We start from the raw sequence: 23,004 nt of genomic DNA, 5'->3' as shown, positions 1-23,004 counted from the left end.
TCTCTTTTTCTGTGGCTTGGTGGTGACCTTACATAATCGTTTGTGGTGCTTTCACTGTAAATAATTTTTTAAATCAGACACTGTGGTTGGATTAAGGAGAATTGTATCTTTAAAATGGTGTAAAATACTTGTATGCTTGAGGAATGTTAATTATGAGATTTTTGTTGTTTTGAATTTGGCGTCCTGCACTTTCACTGGCTGTCGCGGGGGGGTTCCGCAGTCCTAGACAGGTTAAACCAGAGACGGTATAGAAAAATAAACTACCTTGGCTTTGGTTAAAAATTCTTAAGGCTTAAACCCTTCATCTCAATTTCCGCCTAAAATGACATACCCAAATCTAACTGCCTGTAGCTCAGGACCTGAAGCAAAGATATGCATATTCTTGATACTATTTAAAAGGAAACACTTTGAAGTTTGTGGAAATGTGAAATTAATGTAGGAGAATATAACACATTAGATCTAGTAAAAGATAAAAACAAAAAACATCAGTTTTCTATTAATTTTGCTATTAATTTTGCAAAATAAAGGCCATACATTGACCAAGGAATATAGGTGTCATGTAGACATTGTCCACAAGGGGACAGCAGTGGGTGTGCAAAGTTTCTTACTGATACATTCAAGAATGAGAGCTCTACATAATATTTTGTATCAAGTCTCCCAGGTGCTCCTCACGAGTTTGCCCAAATGTACCCAAGTGGCCGAAATGGTCAATTGATCAATTTCAAAGTACATAACTATAGAGAACATATAAAAATGCTATGGTAATACAAAATTAAAGTTAACATACTCCCAGGAATGTCATACATGATGGATCATTAGCTTCCGTACATAAAAGGTACTAACCTTCACACCTCTAGATGGCCGGGACGGGGGTGGGTGTGGAGCCAGAGACAGCAGAGGGGTCTGACTGGAGAAACCAGTTCCTACATTTGAATGAGTGGAGGAAGGACTTGAATGAGGTGTCTTTGAAGTTGGCTCCCACAGGTCATCTTACTCTCTACCACTATTGAGGATTTTTAAAAATCAGTTAGAACTCAAGTTTACTATTACTTATTTTATTGAACCTTTATTTTAGCAGGGGATGAGCACTGCATCAATACATCAAATATACAACACATCTATAAAATAAATATATATATTCAGTGGGGAGAACAAATATTTGATACACTGCCAATTTTGCAGGTTTCCTACTTACAAAGCATGTAGAGGTCTGTAATTTTTATCATAGGTACACTTGAACTGTGAGAGACAGAATATAAAACAAAAATCCAGAAAATCACATTGTATGATTTTTAAGTAATTAATTTGCATTTTATTGCATGACATAACTATTTGATACATCAGAAAAGCAGAACTTAATATTTGGTACAGAAACCTTTGTTTGCAATTACAGAGATCATACGTTTCCTGTAGTTCTTGACCAGGTTTGCACACACTGCAGCAGGGATTTTGGCCCAGTCCTCCATACAGACCTTCTCCAGATCCTTCAGGTTTCGGGGCTGTCGCTCGGCAATATGGACTTTCAGCTCCCTTCAAAGATTTTTTATTGGGTTCAGGTCTGGAGACTGGCTAGGCCACTCCAGGACCTTGAGATGCTTCTTACGGAGCCACTCCTTAGTTGCCCTGGCTGTGTGTTTCGGGTCGTTATGCTGGAAGACCCAGCCACAACCTATCTTCAATGCTCTTACTGAGGGAAGGAGTTGTTGGCCAAGATCTCGCGATACATGGCCCCATCCATCCTCCCCTCAATACGGCGCAGTCGTCCTGTCCCCTTTGCAGAAAAGCATCCCCAAAGAATTATGTTTCCATCTCCATGCTTCACGGTTGGGATGGTGTTCTTGGGGTTGTACTCATCCTTCTTCCTCCAAACACAGCGAGTGGAGTTTAAAAAGCTCTATTTTTGTCTCATCAGACCACATGACCTTCTCCCATTCCTCCTCTGGATCATCCAGATGGTTATTGGCAAACTTCAGACGGGCCTGGACATGCGCTGGCTTGAGCAGGACATGCGCTGCAGGATTTTAATCCATGACAGCGTAGTGTGTTACTAATGGTTTTCTTTGAGACTGTGGTCCCAGCTCTCTTCAGGTCATTGACCAGGTCCTGCCGTGTAGTTCTGGGCTGATCCCTCACCTTCCTCATGATCATTGATGCCCCACGAGGTGAGATCTTGCATGGAGTCCCAGACCGAAGGAGATTGACCATCATCTTGAACGTCTTCCATTTTCTAATAATTGTGCCAACAGTTGTTACCTTCTCTCCAAGCTGCTTGCCTATTGTCCTGTAGCCCATCCCAGCCTTGTGCAGGTCTACAATTTTATCGCTGATGTCCTTACACAGCTCTCTGGTCTTGGCCATTGTGGAGAAGTTGGAGTCTGTTTGATTGAGTGTGTGGACAGGTGTCTTTTATACAGGTAACGAGTTCAAACAGGTGCAGTTAATACAGGTAATGAGTGGAGAACAGGAGGGCTTCTTAAAGAAAAACGAACAGGTCTGTGAGAGCCGTAATTCTTACGGGTTGGTAGGTGATCAAAAACTTATGTCATGCAATAAAATGCAAATTAATTACTTAAAAATCATACAATGTGATTTTCTGGATTTTTGTTTTAGATTCTGTCTCTCACAGTTGAAGTGTACCTATGATAAAAAAAAAATACAGACCTCTACATGCTTTGTAAGTAGGAAAACCTGCTAAATTGGCAGTGTATCAAATACTTGTTCTCCCCACTGTATATATAGTTGAGGTCGGAAGTTTGCATACACCTTAGCCAAATACATTTAAACTCAGTTTTTCACAATTCCTGACATTTAATCCTAGTAAAAAATTTCTGTCTTAGGTCAGTTAGGATCACCACTTTATTTTAAAAATGTGAAATGTCAGAATAATAGTAGAGAGAATGATTTATTTCAGCTTTTATTTCTTTCATTCACATTCCAAGTTGGTCAGAAGTTTACATACACTCAATCAGTATTTGGTAGCATTGCCTTTAAATTGTTTAACTTGGGTCAAACGTTTTGGGTATCTTTCCACAAGCTTCCCACAATAAGTTGAGTGAATTCTGGCCCATTTTTCCTGACAGAGCTGGTGTAACTGAGTCAGGTTTGTAGGCCTGCTTGCTCACACACGCTTTTTCAGTTTTGCCCACAAATTTTCTATAGGATTTGTAGGGCTTGTAGGGCTTTGTAATGGCCACTCCAATACCTTGACTTTGTTGTCCTTAAGCCAGTTTGCCACAACTTTTGAACTAGCTTGGGGTCATTGTCCATTTGGAAGACCCATTTGCGCCAAGCTTTAACTTCATGACTGATGTTTTGATATGTTGCTTCAATACATCTACATAATTTTCCTACCTCATGATGCCATCTATTTTGTGAAGTGCACCCGTCCCTCCTGCAGCAAAGCACCTCCACAACATGATGCTGCCACCCCGTGCTTTATGGTTGGGATGGTGTTCTTTGGCTTGCAAGACTCCCCCTTCTTCCCCCAAACGTAACGATGGTTATTATGGCCAAACAGTTCTATTTTTGTGTCATCAGACCAGAGGACATTTCTCCAAAAAGTACGATCTTTGTCCCCATGTGCAGTTGCAAACCTGGCTCTTTTATGGCGGTTTTGGAGCAGTGGCTTCTTCCTTGCTGAGCGGCCTTTCTGGCTATGTCGATATAGGATTAGATTTACTGTGGCTATAGATACTTTTGTACCTGTTTCCTCCAGCATCTTCACAAGGTCCTTTGCTGTTTTTCTGGGATTGATTTGCACTTTTCGCACCAAAGTACGTTCATCTCTAGGAGACAGAACGCGTCTCGTTCCTGAGCCGTATGACGGCTGCGTGGTCCCATGGTGTTAATACTTGCATACTATTATTTGTACAGATGAACATGGTACCTTCAGGCGTTTGGAAAATACTCCCAAGGACAAACCAGACTTGTGTAGGTCTACAATTATTTTTCTGAGGTCTTGGCTGATTTCTTTTGATTTTCCCATGATGTCAAGCAAAGAGGCACTGAGTTTGAAGGTAGGCCTTGACATACATCCACAGGTACACCTCCAATTGACTTAAATGATGTCAATTAGCCTATCAGAGGCTTCTAAAGCCATGACATCATTTTCTGGAATTTTCCAAGCTGTTTAAAGGCACAGTCAACTTAGTTTATGTAAACTTCTGACCCACTGGAATTGTGATACAGTGAATTATAAGTGAAATAATTTGTCTGTAAACAAATGTTGGAAAAATTACTTGTGTCATGCGCAAAGTAGATGTCCTAACCGACTTGCCAAAACTATAGTTTGTTTACAAGAAATTTGTGGAGTGGTTGAAAAACAAGTTTTAATGACTCCAACCTAAGTGTATGTACATTTCCGACTTCAACTATATATATATATATATATATATATATATATATATATATATATATATATATATATATATATATATATATATATATATAGTTGAAGTCGGAAATGTACATACACTTAGGTTGTATATATATATATATATATATATATATATATATATATATATATATATATATACACTGTATATATATATACATATATACTATATACTATATATACTACCATTCAAAAGTTTGGAGTCACTTAGAAATGTCCTTGTTTTTGAAAGAAAAGCACATTTTTTGTCTATTACAGTAACATTAAATTGTTCAGAAATACAGTGTAGACATTGTTAATGTTGTAACTGACTTTTGAAGCTGGAAATGGCTGAGGACAAGCACATTAGAGTGTCTAGTTTGAGAAACATACGCCTCACAAGTCCTCAACTGGCAGCTTCATTAAATAGTACCCGCAAAACACCAGTCTCAACGGCAACATTGAAGAGGCAACTCTGGGATGCTGGCCTTCTAGGCAGAGTTGAAAAGAAAAAGCCATATCTCAGACTGGGCAGTAAAAAGAACAGATTAAGATGGGCAAAATAACACAGACACTGGACAGCATCCCGGAGTCGCCTCTTTACCGTTGACGTTGAGACTGGTGTTTTGCGGGTACTATTTCATGAAGCTGCCAGTTGAGGACTTGTGAGGCGTCTGTTTCTCAAACTAGACACTCTAATGTACTTGTCCTCTTGCTCAGTTGTGCACCGGGGCCTCCCACTCCACTTTCTAGTCTGGTTAGAGTCAGTTTGCGCTGTTCTGTGAAGGGAGTAGTACTGTGTACACAGCGTTGAATGAGATATTTAGTTTCTTGGCAATTTCTCGCATGGATTAGCCTTCATTTCTCAGAACAAGAATAGACTGACGAGTTTCAGAAGAAAGAAATTATTTGTTTCTGGCCATTTATTGAACCCACAAATTCTGATGCTTCAGATACTCAACTAGTCTAAAGAAGGCCAGTTTTATTGCTTCATTAATCAGGACAACAGTTTTCAGCTGTTCTAACATAATTGAAAATGGGTTTTCTAATGATCAATTAGCCTTTTAAAATGATAAACTTGGATTAGCTAATACAACGTGCCATTGGAACACAGGAGTGATGGTTGCTGATAATGGGCCTCTGTACGCCTATGTAGATATTCCATAAAAAAAATATGCCGTTTCCAGCTACAATAGTCATTTACAACTTTATTTACAACATTAACAATGTCGACACTGTATTTCTGATCAATATGATCTTATTTTAATAATATATATATAAAAAGTATTTAGTCAGCCACCAATTGTGCAAATTCCCCACTTAAAAAGATGAGAGAGGCCTGTAATTTTCATCATAGGTACACTTCAACTATGACAGACAAAATGAGAAAAAAAAAATCCAGAAACTCACATTGTAGGATTATTTATGAATTTATTTGCAAATTATGGTGGAAAATAAGTATTTGGTCACCTACAAACAAGCAAGATTTCTGGCTCTCACAGACCTGTAACTTCTTCTTTAAGAGGCTCCTCTGTCCTCCACTCGTTACCTATATTAATGGCACCTGTTTGAACTTGTTATCAGTATAAAAGACACCTGTCCACAACCTCAAACAGTCACACTCCAAACTCCACTATGGCCAAGCGAAAGAGCTGTCAAAGGACACCAGAAACAAAATTGTAGACCTGCACCAGGCTGGGAAGACGGACTCTGCAATAGGTAAGCAGCTTGGTTTGAAGAAATCAACTGTGGAAGCAATTATTAGGAAATGGAAGACTTGCTTGGGGCTCCAAGCAAGATCTCACCCTGTGGGGTCAAAATGATCACAAGAACGGTGAGCAAAAATCCCAGAACCACACGGGGGGACCTAGTGAATGACCTGCAGAGAGCTGGGATCAAAGTAACAAAGCCTACCATCAGTAACACACTACGCCGCCAGGGACTCAAATCCTGCAGTGCCAGACTTGTCCCCCTGCTTAAGCCAGTACATGTCCAGGCCCGTCTGAAGTTTGCTAGAGAGCATTTGGATGATCCAGAAGAAGATTGGGAGAATATCATATGGTCAGATGAAACCAAAATATAACTTTTTGGTAAAAACTCAACTCATGTTTGGAGGACAAAGAATGCTGAGTTGCATCCAAAGAACACTATACCTACTGTGAAGCATAGGGGTGGAAACATCATGCTTTTTTGGGGCTGTTTTTCTGCAAAGGGACCAGGACGACTGATCCGTGTAAAGGAAAGAATGAATGAGGCCATGTATCGTGAGATTTTGAGTGAAAACCTCCTTCCATCAGCAAGGGCATTGAAGATGAAACGTGGCTGGGTCTTTCAGCATGACAATGATCCCAAACACACTGCCCGGGCAACGAAGGAGTGGCTTCGTAGGAGTGGCCTAGCCAGTCTCTAGATCTCAACCCCATAGAAAATCTTTGGGGGGAGTTGAAAGTCCGTGTTGCCCAGCAACAGCCCCAAAACATCACTGCTCTAGAGGAGATCTGCATGGAGGAATGGGCCAAAATACCAGCAACAGTGTGTGAAAGACTTACAGAAAACGTTTGACCTCTGTCATTGCCAACAAAGGGTATATAACAAAGTATTGAGATAAACTTTTGTTATTGACCAAATACTTATTTTCCACCATAATTTGCAAATAAATTCATAAAAAATCCTACAATGTGATTTTCTGGATTTTTTTCCTCATTTTGTCTGTCATAGTGGAAGTGTACCTATGATGAAAATTACAGGCCTCTCTCATCTTTTTAAGGGGGAGAACTTGCACAATTGGTGGCTGACTAAATACTCTTTTGCCCCACTATCTATAAATCAAAGACAAAAATCTTAAATTAATATGAAACCATTTAAAAAACTGGATTAGCACGAGAAGCAAAAACATATTTTACTTACTGATTTAAAAAAACAAGGTTACCTTCTCCTTCCAATCTTTCTTATGCGCAGGACTCCTCATGTCACTCTCCCGGTCAATTTCTGCAATAATCTCGTCCAAATGTGTATACTTGAAGTTTATACTGTTTGTAGCCATATTGGACTTTTTATGTTTGAGAAAACTTTGTAGAAGAAAGCGAGCGCTGCGTAACGTAAACTCCCCTGTGTCCTGTAGATTTTCAATGTAGAATGAATCGCATTGCGCACAGTCATATGACAATGGCCATTACTCCAACAAAGGGCCATCACATACTCATGTAAAGCCCAGAGCATTGGCTATCTAACTAGCTATGTTTCAAAACGATAGGTGGTCATTGGACCAAGAGACTGTCAATCAAGGGAACACCGTCCGTCTCATTGGTGCGTTATGATGGCTGTCCTTTGTGGGCTATTAGACATGTTGTGTAGCCAATACGTAATGTAGAATGATGAAACAAAGTTTGGTTGCCTTCTAGAGTGTCTGAAGATTGCAAAAAAACTGAATTTGACCGGGTGAAACAAAGTTTAGCTGTTTAGATTTCATAGATTGTTTTGTTGCAAGTTGAAAGAGTCGGAATTCATGCGAAACACTGTACACAACATGGATCGTGTTAGGGTATAATAAATGATTTTATCAAATTTAAACAATGCTACATTTTATCTCTGGGACCCTCAGGATGACAAATCAGAGCAAGATTACTGAATGTAAGTACATTATATACCGTTAGGTGAATGTATCAAAGCAGTTGCCTTGATAAAAGTGTTTTGTTGTTGTGCACTATCCTCAAACAGTAGATGGTATATTTTCACTGTAATAGCTACTGTAAATTAGACACTGCAGTTAGATTATCAGTCATTTAAGCTTTCTGACCATATAAGACATGTCTATGTCCCAAAAAGTTGGCTTTTGTTTACAACGCCATTCTAGTCAAATATCGCATATTGAGCAGCAACTCTCCCGATTTCGGGACACTGGTCCAGTAGTTAAACCACACGGTTAAATGTTAGATAGCTAGCTAGCTACCGTTAGCTAGTTAGCTTGCTAGCTAGCTGATGTTAACCTAGCTTGCTTCATCAATAGCCTGCTTTAATAACAGAAGATCAAATAACTACTAACTCAATTTCAATATTGAACTCATAGTTAATTAGCTAGCTAGTTGGTTAGCAAGTTTCTCTAATGAAAAACTATGGAACTTACCTCTTCATTGTCAGACATCGTTCACCTTTCACCATCCCCTTTCATCTCTATGCTAAAACATCAGATTAGAGAGCAGTCAAGACGCGATTGGTCCAAAAACTTGACCAATTGCGTTTCAGTAGACTGCTACAGGTTATGTTCATTGGCTATAATTATATCTATTGTACAATTATAGTAAGTAGTTGCGAGAGCAAAATGGATTTTGGAGAGGAAACTGGAAAGTTGATGTGAGAGAGAGAAAAGACATCCATATGGGGACGTGGTGTATTTGTGAAAGTGCAGTCTTTGACATGTAGTATGTATTTCTTCAGGTGTCAAAATTCTCGGGCTGACTCTTTTCTCTGCATACATCAATGATGTCGCTCTTGCTGCTGGTGATTCTCTGCTCCACCTCTATGCAGACGACACCATTCTGTATACTTCTGGCCCTTCTTTGGACACTGTGTTAACAAACCTCCAGACAAGCTTCAATGCCATACAACACTCCTTCCGTGGCCTCTAACTGCTCTTTAATGCAAGTAAAACTAAATGCATGCTCTTCAACCGATCGCTGCCCGCACCCACCCGCCCGTCTAGCATCACAACTCTGGACGGTTCTGAATTAGGCAAAGGAAATATCTGGGCAACTACAAATACCTAGATGTCTGGTTAGACTGTAAACTCTCCTTCCAGACTCACATTAAGCATCTCCAATCCAGAATTAAATCTAGAATCGGCTTCCTATTTCGTAACAAAGCATCCTTCACTCATGCTGCCAAACATACACTCGTAAAACTGACTATCCTACCGATACTTGACTTTGACGATGTCATTTACAAAATAGCCTCCAACACTCTACTCAGCAAATTGGATACAGTCTATCACAGTGCCATCCGTTTTGTCACCAAAGCCCCATATACCACCCACCACTGCGAGTTGTATGCTCTCGTTGGCTGGCCCTCGCTTCATATTCGTCGCCAAACCCACTGGCTCCAGGTCATCTATAAGTCTTTGCTAGGTAAAGCAGCGCCTTATCTCAGCTCACTGGTCACCAGAGCAGAACCCACCAGTAGCATATGCTCCAGCAGGTATATTTCACTGGTCATCCCTAAAGCCAACACCCCTTTGGCTGCCTTTCCTTCCAGTTCTCTGCTGCCAATGACTGGAACGAATTGCAAAAATCACTGAAGCTGGAGTCTTATATCTCCCTCACTAACTTTAAGCATCAGCTGTTAGAGCAGCTTACCGATCATTGTACCTGTACACAGCCCATCTGTAAATAGCCCACCCAACTACCTCATCCCCATATTGGTATTTATTTTTTTGCTCCTTTCACCCCAGTATCTCTAACTGCACATTCATCTTCTGTACATCTATCACTCCAGTGCTAATGCTAAATTGTAATTATATCACCACTATGGCCTATTTATTGCCTTACCTCCCTAATCTTACTACATTTGAACACACTGTATATAGATGTTTCTATTGTGTTATTGACTGTACATTTGTTAATCCCATGTGTAACTCTGTGTTGTTTGGGTCGCACTGCTTTGCTTTATCTTGGCCAGGTCGCAGTTGTAAATGAGAACCTGTTCTCTACTGGCCTACCTGGTTAAATAAAGGTGACATAAAAAATTAAAACTTGCGCGCACCATGCTGGCCTGCGCTCGTGGGACCCTTCCTCTGCTCGCTCGACCACATTTCTTCTTTCTCCACTCAAGTGTTTGCTCGCGCGATGATGATCCATCCTGCGCCCGTTCGACTTTTGAATCGGATTTGACACCATATACTTCAAACTGCCTTATGCTACAAAAACAGGAGATAAGATCCTACCGAGCTGTTCCGGATTTTACAGATTGGCATTCACAGTGTGTCTCCAAATAGGTCTACTGTGTTGTGGTGTTAACCTTTTTGGGATAGGGGGCAGCATTTTCACTTTTGGATGAATAGCGTAAACTGCCTCCTACTCTGTCCCAGATGCTAATATATGCATATTATTATACTATTGGATAGAAAACACTCTGAAAACACTCTGAAGTTTCTAAAACTGTTTGAATGATGTCTGTGAGTATAACAGAACTCCTATGGCAGGCGAAAACCTGAGAAAAATCCAACCAGGAAGTGGGACATGTGAGGTTTGTAGTTTTTCAAAGCTTGGCCTACCGAATACACATTGAGAAATGGATTTGCACTTCCTACGGCTTCCACTAGATGTCAACCGTCTTTAGAAACGTGAATGAGGATTCTACGATAAAGGAGGGGCTCATGAGACCTCTTTGAGTCAGTGGCCTTGGTCTCAGAGTGCCTTGGTCTCATGACGCTCGCTCCCGACAGAGTTACCTCTCATTCCAGTGCTTTTCTTCAGACAAAGGAATTCTCCGGTTGGAACATTATTGATGTTTTATGTTAAAAACATCCTAAAGATTGATTCCATACATCGTTTGACATGTTTCTAAAGGACTGTAATGGAACCTTTCGGGTTTTTGTCTGGACGAAGTGCATGCGTCCCATGAAGATCGATTACTGGGCTGAACATGCTAACAACAAGTGGCTATTTGGACATAAATGATGGACTTTATGGAACAAATCAGTAATTTGTTGTCGAACTGGGATTCCTGGGAGTGCCTTCTGATGAAGATCATCAAAGGTAAGTGACTATTTATGGTGTCATTTCTAACTTTGCTGACTCCAAAATGGCGGATATTCATCTGGGTGTTTTGGGTTCTGAGCGCCGTCCTCAGATTATGCTTTTTCCGTAAAGTTTCTTTGAAATCTGACACAGCGGTTGCATTAACCTCTCTGGGATATGTGGGACGCTAGTCCACCTGGCCAAAAGCCAGTGAAAATGCAGAGCGCCAAATTCAAATAAATTACTATAAAAATCTAACATGAAATTACACATGTAAGATACGAAATTAAAGCTACACTTGTTGTGAATCCAGCCAACATGTCAGATTTCAAAAAGGCTTTTTGGTGAAAGCAAACGATGCTATTATCTGAGGGTACACCTCCGTAAACAAAGAGAGAGAAGCACATTTCAACCCTGCAGGCGCGACACAAAACGCAGAAATAAAAATATAAATCATGCCTTACCTTTGACGAGCTTCTTTTGTTGGCACTCCAATATGTCCCATAAACATCACAAATGGTCCTTTTGTTCGACTCATTCCGTCGGTATATATCCAAAATGTCCATTTATTTGGCGCGTTTGATCCAGAAAAACACTGGTTCCAACTTGCGCAACGTGACTAAAAAATATCTCAAAGGTTACCTGTAAACTTTGCCAAAACATTTCAAACTACTTTTGTAATACAACTTTAGGTATTTTTTAACGTAAACAATCGATAAAATTGAAGACGGGATGATCTGTGTTCAATACAGGAGGAAAACAAACTGTAGCTAGCTTTCTGGTCATGCGCCTCTATCTAACAGTACACTTGAAGTGACCCTCGTTTTGAACAGGGCTACTTCTTCATTACACAAAGGAAAAACCTCAACCAATTTCTAAAGACTGGTGACATCCAGTGGAAACGGTAGGATCTGCAAGAAGGTCCCTTAGAAATCTGGATTCCCAATGAAAACCCATTTGAAAGAGAGTGACCTCAAAAAACAAAAATCTGAATGGTTTGTCCTCGGGGTTTCGCCTGTTAAATAAGTTATGTTATACTCACAGACATGATTCAAACAGTTTTAGAAACTTCAGAGTGTTTTCTATCCAAATCTACTAATACTATGCATATCTTATCTTCTGGGGATGAATAGCAGGCAGTTGAATTTGGGCATGCATTTCATACTGCCCCCTGTCACCAAGAACTTAAGGAGAAGTCTATCTTTAATTCTGTGAATAACAGTTGTCTTTTATCAATGTTTATTATGAGTATTTCTGCAAAATCACCGGATGTTTTGGAATCAAAACATTACTGCACGTAACGCGCCAATGTAAACTGAGATTTTTGGATATAAATATGCACATTATCGAACAAAACATACATGTATTGTGTAGCATGATGTCCTATGAGTGTCATCTGATGAAGATCATCAAAGGTTAGTGATTCATTGTATCTATATTTCTGATTTTTGTGACTTCTCTCTTTGGCTGGAAAATGGCTGTGTGTATTTTTGTGACTTGACTCTTACCTAACATATAATATGTTGTGCTTTCGCTGTAAAGCATTTTTGAAATCGGACACAATGGGTAGATTAACAAGATGTTTATCTTTCATTTGCTGTATTGAACTTGTTAATGTGTGAAAGTTACATATTTCAAAAAAATATTTTTGAATTTCGCACCTTTTCAGCGGAATGTTGTCGCTGCCCAAGAAAGGTTAACAACTGGCATATTTGCTTTCACTGAATATTTGAGTTTCTGAATGCTATCATAAATATGGAGGAGTTGGGGCACTGAGAGATCATCTTCCACAGAAAGCGCGATATGGCGAATCTCTCTATAGATACACTAAGTGTACAAAACCTTAGGAACACCTTCCTAATATTGAGTTGCAACCCCTTTTGCCCTCAGTCTCAGTTTGTCTAGCCAATGTTGACTCCAATGCTTCCCACAGTTGTGTCAAGTTGACTGGATGTCATTTGGGTGATGGACCATTCTTGATACACACAGGAAATTGTTAAGCATGAAAAACCCAACAGCGTTGCAGTTCTTGACACACTCAAACTGGTGAGCCTCCTAGAGATGGGAGGAGGATGAATTGTTTACCGGCTGCACCAGCACGTTGTTCTTTCCAAACAGCAGGGTGGCTCTGTTGTTCTGGTGCAGGGATTCCACGTAGTCCCGGGCTGAAGGTGAGGGCCGCTCCTCCATGCTGTTACTGGAATGCCTCTTCTGGATCTGGAAACACAGACAGTGTGTTTGTTTTTACCCCATCTCAATCCATCCTCCCATCCGTCCAGCCAACTTCCATATATTGGCCAGTTAGTTTCACACATCACTGGTGCAAAATGAATGTATGATGCCATATTGTTCATCCACCATTGAGCACATTTAGTTAATTCCATACAGTTAACCACAATGATCATCCACTGGGAATGAATTAGCAACGGCTAATCAAGTATTATAATGTTACCCAGCTTATACAGCTCTTAGAAACCCTTTCAGCCATGTATTTGATTTCAGGCTGCTACACAGGCTCAAACGATGTAACATCAGAAATGTGTTTGGTTGATTGAAGAAAAATGAAATGGGAAACCATTTGCCACTCTGTTTCTGATGACAAAGCCCATTATGTTTGCCTCTAGGGTACAAAAGATACAGTGCTGCAATAAACAGCTCTCAGTTGTCAATGTAGAATGAGAATGGTGCTACGTGGCGAGATGTTTCTAGCTGCAGGGGTCAATGATAATGTGAAGAGTAGTTCCAGAAAATACACTCTGTCCTCTCCCACGGGACACAATGTGCTCCTTAATGCATTGACAACAGCAGGTCTTCTACTACTGAAAGAGAGAGGCTGGGGGAGGCTTCAATGACAGGATTGGTCACGGATATCCCCGCTACGTTTGAGCTAATAGTGTGCAGTGTCAGCAAAAGAAAGATATGAAATAATCAATAGAGAAATGTATACCAGGGGATAATGTGGTCATGTTCAATCTTATTTGGGGGAGTTTGGTAGAGTAGTGGTACATTATTTAGAACCCCTACCCAGGAAACTTACACAGAGAGCAGGCCTCTTGGTGGGGGAGTCCTGTCTGCAGTGGCCACTGTGGATGCGGTGTCTCTGGACCAGCTCGTCGGCCGAGGGGTCTGTCCAGAAGTGGTCCGCCGTCTTCATCTTTGTGTACTCCAAGGCACAGGGCCCCACTGCCAGAGTACAGAACAATAGCGTGAAAAGACGCATCGGTGCCCAGTGTGAGGAGAATCACTGACATAAATTGGTGCCCCGTGTGAGAGGAAATCCCCTACTACACTGGTATATTGTCTGAGATGAGATGTTTATGAATAAAAGCTTAACCATGTGGAATCATTACCTAACAAAGAGGCCAGAATGGGTCCGTCCACCGGATCCATCAGAATGGCCTCTTTTTCATAGAATTTACTGGAACATAAAAACGTTATGGAGGTGAGCCATGCATTTCTGGATTTCCTTTGCCTCCTCCCCGCAGGTGACCATGCCATTTCACCCTCCTGTGACTCACCTGCTGTTCTCCACGAGGTAGAGCACGATCTTGTCCAGCACCTTCTCGATGAGGGCCGTGCGGATCCAAAGGTTTCTGACCACCTGCGGGCTGAGGCTGGGCAGCCTGGACAGTATCCGTAAGCTATCCTGATTGGGCAAACTTTGGTTCCGTCTGCAATGTAGAAACAGGGGAGAGGGAGGGAGGGAGGAACTCAGAGGTTACCTTTTGGTTATTTTCTACCAGTGATCATTTCTTATGTTACACCTGCATTGCATCAGTAAACTATACTTATGTGTGAGTAGAGTTGTCGTGTATGACAGAAATCATGTTTAGGATTTGTTAGCAGTAATATACAGTAACAGCTCTTTGCTTTTGAGTGCTATGGTCTGTCTGCACAGGGATTCGGTGGTGTGTTTGTGTCTGTACAAAGGTGTGTGTGCTCTCACTTGCTCTCCGTGATCTGTTCCAGCTCCTGAGCCTTTCTGCACAGCTCCTCTGCCGGGGCGAAGCTCTTCCCCACCTTCATGAAGAGCGCTGCTATCTTGTTGCTACGCAGGAATCCCGCAGCTCGCCGCTTAAGCCCATGGAGAACGCACGCCTCCACCGCAGCTGCACACACACACACACACACACACACACACACACACACACACACACACACACACACAAATAGGCACAGAAATAATAGTACATTTCAAAATATAGATGAGAAACAATTTGAGAGTTCACTGAAACTTGTCACCATTATGTTCTGCATTTTAATATTTCATTAAAAATGTAATATCACTGTATGATGCTGGTGGTGAGTTACAAGTTACAATACATTATATGACATTCGATGATGAATACACACCACAGAAAGCTGCTGAGGGGAGGACGGCTCATAATGTCTGGAATGGAGTGAATGGAATGATATTAAACACATGGAAACTACATGTTTGATGAGTTCAATACCATTACATTTATTAAGTTCCAGCCATTACTATGAGCCGCCAGAGTTGGTCCTCCCCAATTAAGGTGCCACCAACCTCCTGTGATGCACACAAATGTAGTGTCAATAGAAGGGGATTCACATTCTAAAAAAACACATCTACCATCATACTGTGTTGTAAAAAATATGATACATGGTCCTAAATAAAAATCTCTCAATACCCATAGAGAATCTGCATATTATAGTACTTAGCTTCTGTGTAATTGTGACTGAGCCATATGATGGACACTTCAGACAAAGCTCTGCAGCTTGAGGCTGTTATGAAAGTGACTCAAATAAGCCAATCATTTTTATTACGTTATCCATGAACATAATTATATTTTCCTAAGCCAAGAGCTTATCCAGTAAACACTAGTGCACACATGCACCGTATGCACACATACACACAAACAGGCACATCTTTCTATAAGGCCTACGTGGCAGTGCCTTGAGCGGTTTTGACATTTGAGCTCTCTCTCTCTCAGGACTAATCCCGTGGTTGTCATGGAAACCCCTGCTGATGGAGTGCACCAGCGTTGAGAAAGAAAGCAGTGGAGGGAGAATCTTTCTCTGCCTGTGATGTACTTTCAACCAACTTTGCCCACCGGCAGTACAATACAGCTATAACCTAGCCTATGTCAAAATAATTTCCATACCATGTCCATTATTGCACTGAATAACTAAACTATACTTATCATGTATTAAAATCTAAATAAAAACGGAGCAATCAGAGTACATAAAACTATGTAATCTGAATGGATGATCTCCGTATGTGTGGTTCCCACCATGAAACATGGAGGAGGAGGTGTGATTGTGTGGGGGTGCTTTGTTGGTGACACTGTCAGTGATTTATTTAGAATTCAAGGCACATTTAACCAGCATAGCTACCATAGCATTCTGCAGCGATACGCCATCCCATCTGGTTTGTGCTTAGTGGGAATATAATTTATTTTTCAACAGGTCAATGACCCAACACACCTCCAGGCTGTGTAAGGGCAATTTGATCAAGATGGAGAGTGATGGGGTGCTGCATCAGATTACCTGGCCTTCACAATCACCCAACCTCAATCCAATTGAGATGGTTAGGGATGAGTTGGACCGCAGAATGAAGGAAAAGCAGTCAACAAGTGCTCAGCATATGTGGGAACTCCTTCAAGACTGTTGGAAAAGCATTCCAGGTGAAGCTGGTTGAGAGAATGCAAAGAGTGCAAAGTTGTCATCAAGGCAAAGGGTGGGTACTTTGAAGAATCTAAAATCTAAACTATATTTTGATTTGTTTAACAATTTTTTAGTTACTACATGATTCCATATGTGTTATTTCATAGTTTTGATGTCTTCACTATTATTCTACAATGTAGAAAATAGTAAAAAAAGAAAGAAAAACCCTTGAATGAGTAGGTGTGTTCCAAACTTTTGACTGGTACTGTATATATTTACTATATTTTCCAGCTATTCTAAAGCTTTGTAATCCTAATGTTGGAGCAGTGTTGTGTATATTCTCACTAATACAGTATGTACTCCATCTCTTCCTCGCTCTCTCTCTCTTCCTTCTTACCTTTCTCTTTATCTTGGTGCACGTCTCTGTTTCTTTCCTTATTATTAGAGGAGCGAGAAATGTAATTCCGTGACAAAGATGTCTCAATAGGATGACCCTCGTCTTTCAAACTACTAGAAAATACACTCCAATATTGAAAAGAAATCAGCATTTCCAGAGGGTGAAACCTCCTTGGCTTTGCGGTACTTTGGCCTAACATAACCCCGGGAGCCATGCAACCAAAGCAATATCCTTTGTGTCAAATAAACCCTTAAAGGAAACGAGTGGCTGGACCCTGTCCACTTTCGACACAGGAGGCACTCTTATTTAAAAGGTAATTACAGCTACTGGAGTAATGACCCCTAATCAGCCCGTATCTGTGGCAACAGAACACATTAGGGGACTCAGAGTGTCTGTGTTGCCACTGACCAGGAATTCTCAGCACTACGACACACTCAACACATTCTAAATATGGCCAACCACACTATTGGCTTATATTAATTATTGAATGCCAACATCATGCCTACCCTGGGTGCCAGTCTGTTTCTGCTCTCTTGCTATATCCTTATTGAAATGGTATGACAAATCCATAACGAGTTGATAAGAGTGCAGAAACAGATTGGCACTCAGGCTACTTCATGACCACTTTGAGAAAGATACACCTTTAAAGCTCGGCTTCATTAACAATTGGATGACTAAATAAAGATTAAATTAGTATTCTATTTCCTAATTCTATGGTTACTATCTCTGTCACAGCAATGTGAAGAGAAGGGAATAATAGCTATTTTGGTGAGGAGAACAGGAAGAAGGGACGGGCGTGACTAACACTTGATATTTCCCCGGCGCTCTTGCCTAGGCGACTTGAATATTTGACCATGATGATAGAGGCTAATTACTCCCCGGTGACCTGCCTGAGCAAGTCCTCGCCTCACGCCTTCCCTTTCCCCCTCCCCTCGCCCTCCATCTCCATCCTGTGATCTCTGCACACACACACATTTGTGTGACAGCTTGGTGTAAAACCTGGGACAGCATAGTAGAATGTGGGGGGAGCTAACACTAACAGCCACCATGGTATATGAGGTAAAGGGAAAGCTCTTACTTCCAGGTCTGTTAAAAGTCAGGATACTCTCCTGTTGTAGTCGGGGAGGAAGAGCCTTTCCTTGGAGATTGATCACACAGTTATCAGCTAGCAGTGGGCACATGCACAGCTAGAGCCCTATGGGTGCTAGAGCACCTGCCCATTTGTCCTATGAAAAAAGTGTCCTTATGATTGTTGGCGCAACTATCAACCTAGATGATTTCTCATAAAACGCATGAATCTTTAAAACAAAAGTCCCCCTCCCTGCCCTTCTGCGACCGTGAGAGCGGCAGTGCATTGCTGCACTCTTCCTTGTTGCATGCACGGGCTACCCACCGGTGCAGAGCGGTGAGTTTGAAATGAATACGGCCAGTAGTAGGATACTTTGGAGTTGCTAGCATGTGTTGTCTCAGGGGGCAACAGCAGTTTGACTGTTTGTCAGTAGCATAACAAATTCAAATCAAGTAAAGATGAACATAATCTAGCTAAGTAGTTGATTAATCTAGTCTACATTAGCAACAGTGTTTCCGCTACATTCATTCATTTGGTAATTGTAGCCACTGCAAACAAAAAAAACTAAAATGCTACATCATAATATTTCTACCAAACATACTTTTAATAATATGTCCGGGTAAAGCACCGGTTTAAAGGTTATTTGGTTCTTTGTGCCACTGTGGCAGCCAAAACTGCCTGTGCAGAAAACTCAGTTCACTGTCTTCAAGACAGAGCACTAGACATTGGAGAGACTCTGGGAAGATCTTAATTGCATACTCCTCGTCCTCTCTCCTTCTCAAAACCCATTGGATGAGAAAGCCAGAGGTCCCGCCCCTCTGATCTTCTCCTCCAATGTAGTTTTGGAGAGATGACTCGAGGAGTATGCAAATGAGATTCTTCCCTAGAGACAGCCCCCAGTTTGTGGTATGGCATGCACATTAGGAACTTTGTCAAGCCTCCTCAGATATCACCCCTCACCCAGTCAAGTCTCAACCATGCACATTTTGCCATGAGGCAGAGAGAAAATGTTGCTGTTTTAAAGCTAATTTCCTGCAATTCTATACATTTTACCATGGTGCAAAGAGAACATTTATAGCTAATCTCATGCTATTCTACACTTTATGGCATGAGGCGGAGAGAAAATGTTGCCGTTTAAACTAATTTATTGCAATGACATGTTGGCTTATGGCATGTTCATAAAAGAAAACACATCGGGAAGTATGTCCTTTTAAAAAGTCACTTGAGCTGACCTTTTCACAGTTGTTCTATAAACGACACTGCAACAAAAATGTCCAGAGGAAACACTGATTAGTGATGATCAGCTGATAAAGCCCAGCCCAGTAGCGCTTCTAGCAAAGATAGTTAATTTCATCTTTGGTTCTAGCTTGGTTAGCCTACAATGTGTGACGAGTGAGTGTATTTTTGCAGAAAATGTAATGTTATTAAGGTGCCCTTTTTAAAAATTTTACTTTGAGCATCCACCAAAGTTCTGTACATGGCTAGCAGACCCTCAAACCCTCCACCCACAGGTTGATGTGATATGCAGATTTGGACCTTTCCTCTACCACTTTTATCAGTTGATAAAATATCCTGCGACTTCGGCAGGATGTCAGTAAGGCTTGATGAGCCTGTGAAGAATGTCTGAGGGACTGTGAAATTATTATTTCACCCCCCCCTATGCAGTACAGCAGATAGTCACTAACTAAAATGTCGCTGGAAGAAATGGCAACAGTTTTACGGGCGCCTACCCAATTGTGCTATTATGTGGGGTTGTTTCACGTTATTTGTAACTTATTTTGTACATAATGTTTCTGCCACCGTATCTTACGGCAAAATTCTGGATATCAGAACAGTGATCACTCACCTCGGATTAGACAAAGATTTTTTCTTCAACAAGCAGGACAGGATATACTGCCAACACCCGACAAGGACAACATCCACGTCATTGGCAAGAGAAAGAGACACAGGTACAGAGGACCCAGAGCGGGGTGCCTCGTAAGGATCAGCAGAAGGTGAGTGGAAAAGCTGCCATCACCGTCAATTTTAAATTAGACGAGGTGCGATCACGAATATCCTACCAACGGGACATTAAAAACTGTAACATCTTATGTTTCACGGAATCGTGTCTGAATGATGACATGGATATTCAGCTAGCAGGATATACACTGCACTGGCTAGATAGAACAGCACACTCTGGTGAGACGAGGGGGGGGGGGGGGGGGGGGGGGGGGGGGCGGTTTGTGCATATGTTAGAGCAAAAACCAAGCCATGAGGTCGAAGGAATTGTCCATAGAGCTCTGAGACAGGCTTGTGTCGAGGCACAGATCTGGGGAAGGGTACCAAAACATTTATGCAGCATTGAAGATCCCCAAGAACACAGTGGCCTCCATCATTCTTAAATGGAAGAAGACTCTTCCTAGCGCTGGCTGCCCAGCCAAACTGAGAAATCGGGGGAGAAGAGCCTTGGTCAGGGAGGCAACCAAGAACCCGATGGTCACTCTGACAGAGCTCCAGAGTTCCTCTATGGAGATGGAAGAACGTTCCAGAGGGACAACCATTTCTGCAGCACTCCACCAATCAGGCCTTTATGATAGAGTGGTCAGGCGGAAGCCACTCTTCAGTTAAAGGCACATGACAGCTCGCTTGGAGTTTGCCAAAAGGTACCCAAAGACTATCAGACCATGAAAAATAAGATTCTCTGGTCTGATGAAACCAAGATTGAATTATTTGGCCTGAATGCAAAGCTGTCATCAAGGCAAAGGATGGCTACTTTGAAGAATCTTAAATATATTTTTTGGTACTACATTATTCATTATGTGTTATTATTCTACAATGTAGAACATAGTAAAAAAAAAAATAAGAACAACACTTGAATGAGTAGGTGTGTCCAAACTTTTGATTGGTACTGTATGTTAAAACTTGTTTATTTTTTATAAATTAGCAAAAATGTCTAAAAACCTGTTTTTGCTTTGTCATTATGGGCTATTGTGTGTATTGATGATGAAAAAAACTATTTAATTCATTTTAGAATAATGCTGTAGCGTAACAAAATGTGGAAAAAATCAAGAGGTCTGAATACTTTCCGAATGCACTGTATGTTGGGAAAAACCGCCAGACCATTGACTCGTGTCTGACAGGATACCTATTCCTTCTGATTGGCACAATGACAAAAGGTTAGATTTTTTTCTGTTGTAGGGCAGGTAATTAATGAGCAAATACCACCAAATATGTCCCAATAGTTGAAACTCACCACAAAATGAGACAATGTGGCTGCTGTCTTCATGTACAAACTTCCTGGTGACAGCCTCTTCCATGATCTGCTTCACCTGTGAATGACAGGGGGAGGAGACACTCAGACCTTCTCTACAAAACCACTTATCTACGGGAGTGAGGAGGAGGGAAGGATTTATCAGTAAACATGTATAGAATTAGTTTACATTGGGAACAGATAGGAGGGGAGGGAGACAGGAAGGGAGGTTGAGAGAGAGAGAGAGAGATAGAGAGAGAGAGAGAGAGAGAGAGAGAGAGAGAGAGAGAGAGAGAGAGAGAGAGAGAGAGAGAGATTAAGCAGAGCAGGAAGAGTTCATGCAAAGTTTGAAGGATGAGTCACCCAACTCGCATCAAGCAGATCACAGATGGATAGGGCTGAAGAGGGCTGATGTTGGGTGGGTGGGGGGCTAATTTATCCACACCTCTGGGGCCCACCTGACAGACTGGCTTTACAATCAAACCTCTTTAGATGTGAATGGAGAAAAAGAGAGTGAGAGCACAGTGCCACACGCTTTTCATGTCTCACCAGGCCTGGCACTATACGACACCTCTAATTGATTCAGTGACTTGCAACCAGCAGAAACCTCACTCAGACACACAGCCTCGGAAAAACAAGCGGGAGGAGAGTTTTAGAGTACAAATGTTGGGTTTAATCAACACCAAGGTTTCCTCCTTGCTGACCCGGACACAGGCTGCTCACAGAGAGAGACAACATCAGACCTGCGCCCCAGATGCCTGATAACTCTGACCCTGGTGAATATGGTGACATATCCTAGCACTGCCATTGCTCTGTATCCTGGAAATCAGCCTGCAGATAGAGCAGCCCAGATAGCACTCATTTCCTGTTGTAATGGGTCTTTCCTCAGAGGAGTTATTACACTGCACAAAGAGAGGTGGTGCCTGCCTAGAGAACAACGCCACACACACACAAACACACAGATACCCAAACATCTGTGCAGACATAGAGGAGCTTTGAATATCACTACAGAGGGCAGATTTGAAAAATAATGCTCCATTAAAGCAAAATATTTCAAATGACTTGATTGTTTAACTGCCTCTATGTTGCAATCTCTGATTGTAAATATAGTATGGTTAAACAAACCTGGGCCTGGTTTCCCAAAAGCATCTTAAGGCTAAAGGCTTAATATCCACTAAACATAGAATCAAGATGTTTAACTGTCTCTCTGTGACCAATAACTTCACAACGAAGTTGACTGCAAACACAAAGTTGCCACTGTCTTTGTAATTGTTAAAAAACAAGAAAAGGATAAAAATATGCTTCAAATGAAAACTGGGATGACTGCAGTAAAATATAAATAGCCTACAGTATAGGCTGCATAGACCTATATAATACAAAAATATTGAAATCAATTTCATGTTAATTAAATTGAGCTCTATTTTTCTAATTGTAGGCTACTGCCTGTAATTTGTCTAAATATATTGAATGATGTGTAACAACACGTGCACAATGATGTGCCCAAATTAATCTGTGATTGCATTATTATAGGGTAAGCATTAGAATAAGCAACCTCAATATTTGCAGCCATTAGGTGAT

At 41.2% G+C, this 23,004-nt stretch overlaps 1 protein-coding gene across 1 annotated transcript in view; it reads right to left on the bottom strand.

Moving 5' to 3' along the window:
* The window catches only part of LOC139410695 (small G protein signaling modulator 1a), a 79,546-nt gene that overhangs the window by 44,088 nt on the left and 12,454 nt on the right, over positions 1–23,004 (bottom strand). Inside the window, exons 3-8 of the mRNA XM_071156103.1 lie at positions 21,430–21,505; positions 15,050–15,212; positions 14,622–14,774; positions 14,454–14,521; positions 14,141–14,286; positions 13,189–13,320 (exon numbers count right to left, since the gene is read on the bottom strand). Of these exons, the coding sequence (XP_071012204.1) occupies positions 13,189–13,320; positions 14,141–14,286; positions 14,454–14,521; positions 14,622–14,774; positions 15,050–15,212; positions 21,430–21,505 (738 nt within the window). The remainder of the gene's footprint in view (positions 1–13,188; positions 13,321–14,140; positions 14,287–14,453; positions 14,522–14,621; positions 14,775–15,049; positions 15,213–21,429; positions 21,506–23,004) is intronic.

The sequence above is a fragment of the Oncorhynchus clarkii genome, chromosome 6, assembly GCF_045791955.1.
Source record: "Oncorhynchus clarkii lewisi isolate Uvic-CL-2024 chromosome 6, UVic_Ocla_1.0, whole genome shotgun sequence".
NCBI classification, from domain to species: Eukaryota; Metazoa; Chordata; class Actinopteri; order Salmoniformes; family Salmonidae; genus Oncorhynchus; species Oncorhynchus clarkii.
This window is presented reverse-complemented; position numbering and strand designations above follow the sequence as displayed.